The sequence below is a fragment of the Carlito syrichta genome, unplaced genomic scaffold (assembly GCF_000164805.1).
Source record: "Carlito syrichta isolate Samal-C Ts95f unplaced genomic scaffold, Tarsius_syrichta-2.0.1 Scaffold306999, whole genome shotgun sequence".
Taxonomy (NCBI): Eukaryota; Metazoa; Chordata; class Mammalia; order Primates; family Tarsiidae; genus Carlito; species Carlito syrichta.
Genome location: NW_007251095.1, coordinates 596916 through 603572, shown reverse-complemented (window position 1 = coordinate 603572; position 6657 = coordinate 596916). Strand labels below are relative to the sequence as shown.

General features: G+C 36.7%; 1 protein-coding gene across 1 annotated transcript; it reads right to left on the bottom strand.

Moving 5' to 3' along the window:
• Positions 1 to 4268: 4268 nt before the first annotated feature.
• On the bottom strand, positions 4269 to 5072 carry RPA4 (replication protein A4). The gene has a single exon (XM_008063701.1). The coding sequence runs from the start codon at positions 5070 to 5072 to the stop codon at positions 4269 to 4271; it is 804 nt and encodes a 267-aa protein (XP_008061892.1).
• Between the last annotated feature and the right edge of the window lie 1585 nt (positions 5073 to 6657).

Genomic DNA, 6657 nt, shown 5'->3' with positions numbered 1-6657 from the left:
TTAGAATGTCGTCTGGAGGACAGTATTAGATTGATGCATAAGCTCATAGCAATTGTTTTTGGCATAGCAACACTGTAGTATTGGCAGTTTATCATTTGCCACTTGTCATTTGGAGTGACAATGTTGTGCTTTTGAATACCCTTTGCATTTTGCAGATTTGAAGAAAGTTTGTGCTATTTGTAGGCTAAAGAAGATGGAGTGCCAAGTGGAAAAAAATACTTCCAACATATTCTTCTGTTTAACGGAGGAATAAAGGCAGTGGAGGCAACTCGAAACATTTGTGCCATGGATGGGGAGAATACCTTCAGGGAAAGCATGGCAAGAAAATGGTTTTGTCATTTCAGAGAGGGCCACTTTGACCTGAGTTATTCTCTTCATTCAGGAAGACCATTGGGTTTTGATGAAGACCGTTTAAACACTTTAATTCACGATGATCCACATCAGTCAACCCGAGAATTGGCAACTGGAAAATGCTATGAACTTATGCATCAACTCAATACATACAATATATACATGTCCAAATTTATCTATACTTAGCTATGTATATAATTTTCTTTTAATTACTATTTATTATTATGTTTTAATGTTTCAAAGATGCCTGTAAGACACCCAAGAAGACATTTGAAGATGAAGTGTGAATTTCAAGGGAGACGTCTGAGCTGAAGATGGAATCTAGGCATCACAGGAATCATATACAGACACATCCACATAGACACACCACACTCTCTCTGTCGCTCTTAGAATAGTACACCTGATAGATGAGTACCACATAAATACTAAAATATTAACTATTACTATTCTAATAAGCATTTCAGAAGTCAATTAAATTTAAGCTTATTAAAATAAAGTTAACAATTAAATGCATATAGTAGGAGCTCACTAAAGGTTTAATGAATGAAAATAATTCTTAGTGGTTACCTTTTTTCAATTTGCTATTATAAAAAGTAAACAGAAATTGAAAAGAACTTATATTTCTTAGTTTACAATGAAAATATTACTACAATGAGAAATTTAGTAGGTAAAAACAACAATGATCACTAATAATTATAACTGTAATAATATTAGATCTGGCTTGGAAAGCTTTCAAATTTATTTATTCATAGTTAATTTAGAATCTATTTAAGTATCAATATAAATGCATATATACATCTCATTAGTCTATGAGCCATAGGTCAAAATAAACATCAAGTGGATTATAATAATCGATTATGTTTTATGGGCTCCTCAGTCTTTTTTTTTTTGAGTTGGGGTCTCACTCTGTCGCCCAGACTGAAGTACAGTGGGCGCTCCTGGCCACTGCAGTCTCGACCTGCTGGGCTCCAGCAATCCTTCCGCCTCAGCCTTCCACATAGCTGGAACTACAGGCACGCGCTACCATACCTGGCTAATTTTTTGATTTATTGTAGAGATGAGGTCTCGCCTGCCCAGGCGGGTCTCGAACCCACGGACTCAGGCAATCCACTCACCTCAGCCTCCCAAAGACGCGGGATTACAGGCTGAGCACCGAGCCTGGCTGGGCTTCTCAGTCTTAAATGTCTCTTCCTAAAATACGCTACAGTATTTCCTCTGGAATTTTTATCTTATCCTCAAAGGTTTGGTTCACTTAAAGGGCAGGACATCAGAGGAAGGGGGGTATTGGCCAAGTCATTCCTAGTCTAAACAAAATTGAAAAAGTATGCATGCCAGGTGGGTGGTTTAAAATGAACTTTTAAAATATGCTACCTCTAACACATACCAAATATGCATGTATAAAGCAATTCAAAAATTGTTTCTGCCTAAACATGTTTGATTTCCACTCGCATTATAGCTACACCTACTTAATATTCTTTCATTGCAGTCCCTTACCTGCAGCAGAATCTCACTAAAGCACATGATTCCATTCAGAATAATAAGGTGCGATAGTAATTTAAAAGGACAAAAAGAACCCCAGGAGACACAGTGGACATTTCTTCTCAGAGAATGGGGGAGACGTTGGTCCTCTACCTTAAATTCAGGTATACATCCCGTGCCTTTGAGAGGCTGAGGTGAGTGGATTGCCTGAGCCCGCGGGTTCGAGACCCGCCTGGGCAACTTGGCAGAGACCTCATCTCTACAATAAATCAAAAATCAGCTGGGTGTGGTAGCGCACGCCTGTAGTTCTGGCTACTTAAAAGGCTGAGGCGGAAGGATCGCCGGAGCCCAGCAGGTCGAGGCTACGGTGGCCGAGAGCACCCACTGCACTCCAGTCTGGGTGACAGAGTGAGACTCCAACTCAAACAAAAACAAACAAACAAACAAAAAAATTCAGGTATCTCAACGTATCAGTTTGCACACACAAAAGCAGTTTGGTCTCCCAAACAAAAAGAGTTGTTTTTTGTTTGTTTGTTTTCCCCCTAGTTCTGAAGGCATACTTGGGGGACAGTGGGAGTGGCTACCCATTCACTAGCTGGCTGAATCAACACAGATAATCAGGAGAGTGACCTATAGTTACAATCATAAATATCGCATTTTAATCTCATGGTTTCTGCCTTTAGGTAAGTGATATCACAAAAGAATATTATGTCTGTTGGACTATTTCCTGAAGCAATGCAGTTCTGAGAAATATGCTCCCCCTTGTCCGTCCCCCAATATGATTTTCCCTAGGATGGGTAACCTTTTTCAACAGTGTGGTTCCACATATTTTAGGTTTTTGAAGACTAGAATTTTCCAAAATGTCTGATAATTTAAATAATAGGTTTATAGTTATGTTACCCATTTGTGTTTTTCAAGCACGCCACTTGCAATTTCTTTGCTTTAAAAAGAAAGAAAAGCCTATGCCTCACAAAGCTTAAGCAAGAATTGGTGGTAAGTTTTTTGTGAGGGCTGGTCAACAGAAGCCATTTTCTGATAATTTTACTGACAGTATGGATTATAGGCAATGGACCATTTGAGGGATTTTGTGGTTTTTGGCAACATGTTTTCATGACCCAATTAAGGCAAATTATGTTCTTCTCTTCTACCTGTCTGAATATATATATATATATATATATATTCATATATAGTGTATATGTTATATATAATACAGTATATATTACATATAGTATTACTATATTCATTCAAAAATACGTATGTATTTTTTTACTTTCCTTTAATGTAACAAAACTAGCACCCTGAAAGATACCATCTGTAATGTATGTGTAACTGAGGGTTTACTATAATGGTCAATTATTTAAAAGTCTCACATAATTCATATAATTTACACAAAAATTTATTATTAGAACTAAGATATAACATGTTCTTGGAATTATATGTAGAAGAGAAAAAATTTATTCTAGATAATTAAAATTATTAATTTTCAAGGACATAAAACATAAGGATTTTTAAAATACACTTACAAAAAATCACACACAGGAAAGTGAAGATTTCATAAAACTCTTTTAATAAAACATTCAAATAAATTTCAGTTAAACGTAGTAAGTTTCATAGTCCTATGACTTTTGTTTGCCTAACCTCTTAGAAAAATACCCTGTTATAAATAAAGCAGAGCATTCAGTAATACAGATTATACCAGCACATCAAACTTACAGAAAGTTTGACGTCAACATACCTTGCAACTACAATAAATTGTAATTTAATCCAAACACCACATCATAATTCAAATAATTATCAAATTTAACCACATTTTTTAAAATGTATACAAAGATGATCCTGAAAAAATTAAGTATTTATTTAAACACAGTATAATCTTATTTTAAGAAAACATAAGCACTTGAATTAATCAATTACTATCTTTAGCACATCTGAATTAATCGATTACTATACTTAGCAAGAGACAACAATAAGACTATAATAGGCTAAATCCAAACATGGAAAATAAATCTAACGTAAAAACAAGTAACACTTTTTTTTTTGTTTTTGTCTCTTTGCTGGCTCCCTGACTGCAACTGGTTTCTCCTAAATATATAGATTCAGAAAAAAAAGCTCACATAATTAAAATAATAAGTTTCAACTTTTTTCTGTAGCTCTTCCCCCCAAAATTCATCCATCCTAAAGTGTTTCCATTACCTTGCTGGTAAATCCTACAAAGAGTTCTGTTCATTTTTCCATTACCATCTCCCTCTGAGCTTCAAATATAGTTAGAAAAACAGAAAAATAGAAAAATTCAGAGCAGTTGGAAAAGCAGCAAGCTGCCAAAAGATGCCAGTTGAGATTTTTTCTGAAAAAATCCTACTTCCTAAAAGTCCACAGGTCAAAATTACTCACAGCTGGACGCAGGGGTCTTCGTAAAATGAAAAGATGTTTTTGGTGCCTCAATCAGCCGATTTAAAATGCTCCCGATCCACAGTGGGATAGATATGGCCCTCGAAGGTCAGGTAATCGATCGCTTGCTTGATGACCTCGACGCTCAGGCCGCTGAGCTGGGTCTGGAGCTCATGGATGCTCTTCCCTTCTTGCAGAGGACACTCTAGAATCAAACGCAGCACTTCCTTCCGGATAAGGTCGAGGCGATCTTCCTTGTTATCACTGGGGTCATTCATTTCTGATGGGGCCACAGACGCACTTTCTCCAGTGGCCGCTTGCTGGGCTTTCTCCAGCATCATGTGTGCATTGACCGTTTCCAGAATGTGTACGGTGAACTCGTTCATGTCCTCCAGGACATGGATTTTCAACACTTCGAGACTCTTTGTCTCCACGGAACCTTTGAGGATACCGAACACTTTGACGTATACTCCGACTGGCAATGGAGTCATCTGCTTGGCTTTTTCTCTGCCAAGCCAAACCCGGGCCTCAATTGGCTTCGAGGTCATATCATCAATTTTGTAACGTATGTGATTTGAAGCCTTCTCTGCCCCTCTGATTATCCCCACGATGGAAACCTGGGACACTACAATTCCTCTAATCTTGAACACATCGGCAATCAGAGTCGAGGTAAGCAGCTGGTTTACACAACAAGGTACAATGTTCTGGATTCGGGCCCTGGGCCTTTGGGCCTTAAGCATAGGAGCTGCTCCGCCCTCAGATGGTTGGTAACTGTCACCTCCGCCCTCAGATGATTGGTAACTGCTTCCACCGAAGGTGGAGCTGCCATCTCTTTCAAACCCACTCTCACTCATCTTAACTATACCTCAGGCTGAGAGGAGGTGGGCTTTGGCTCTTGTCACGGAGCTTCACAGGCTGGCTTCCAGCTCGGCGGAGTGCTTCCACCAAACGTTAAAGGCTTGACGACACAATCAGCTTTATGCCAAGTGTGGAGCCAATCGACTACCAGAATGCATCTTGCCATGTTCTCGCGAGATCCTATAAACGTTCAGAGTGTGGCCAACAGCTGCTACGTCTGAAAAGCCCCCCCCCCCAAGATGTGGGGGGCGCTGTCACTTAGCTGGCCAAAGCGCCTGTCAAATATTTTCCCGCCATCTCATAAAAATGCAGTTTTATTAGTCCTTGTCCTCTTCATTTCTGAATGCCACAACTTCTGAAGTTACTTCTTAAAGATTCTTTTATTTGCTAATCAATTAATCAACAATTCAACCGAAATTTTGGCAGTACTTAAGTGCTTGGCACTATGGTAGGATGCTATAGATTATATGCCAGGGGAAGCATACATCACCATGGTTACCGTTTTCACAGAACTCACATCCCTACATACCTTGTTCCACTCACTAAAACTAGAAGCTTCTGGAAGAAATGGTGAGACAACCAACTTTGAATAATTATTGTACTCCAAGATAAGTTACATCTTACCACTGCCTTTTTATTTTGTTATAACATGATTTCCCAGTTATTTTGCCAAATGCACTCTAAGTATAAATAATATATTTCAACTTATCCATAAATCCAAACTGAATAACTGAGCTCTAAATTATTTTCTAGGCTCTGTGGAGAGGATAAAAAAAAATACAATACTTAGGCCTATTATATATTAGGAATAACAGAAAAATCACAGTAAGTTCTTTATATCCTCTTATACAGTAAGTTCTGAACTTAAGATCTTAACAACTATATAAGGAGATCCCAGAATTATTTGTTATTACACAGAAGATTAGTTTTTCCTTATAAAACATTTTATTTTGGGTATATTAATTTATAGGTTTTTATTATGGTTAATAAAGGAACAATTGTTATTGGAATTCACCACTGGCAAGTCATTTTTTACATTGTAGTTAGTTAATAGCCTAAATGTATAGAGTTTTGAGGACTTTATTAATGCTCTTGCACTCTCATTTCTTTTATTGGTTAAAAATAATTTAGTTTTTGCTGTCTCAAAATTATAGAAATATGTGAATAGTGTATCTAAAACACGTAGAGGAATATGAAACTATATATACTTCTCAAGCTTGAAAGGAATACAATCATAAAGCCACTATACTTATTTGGTTTTGTAAATATATAATTATATGAGCACACAAATAGAGTTCCATATAAACATGGATATTTAACCTCAGGCTCTATGTTTTATATAATCAAAGAGTAAGAATTAAATAATCAAGCAATATTTGTATTCTTAAAATTGCACAGTATTAGAAATCTGATTAATTAAATATATTTTTTAAATGTTTACAACTTCAAAATCAGATATTGCTGTTTTATTAACTAATGTCAGATTTCTAGTCAGAAAATCATAAGCTTAATATAACTTATATTACAAAATAATTTATACAGTACAAACTATATGAATCATACCAAAATCACAAGAACAAC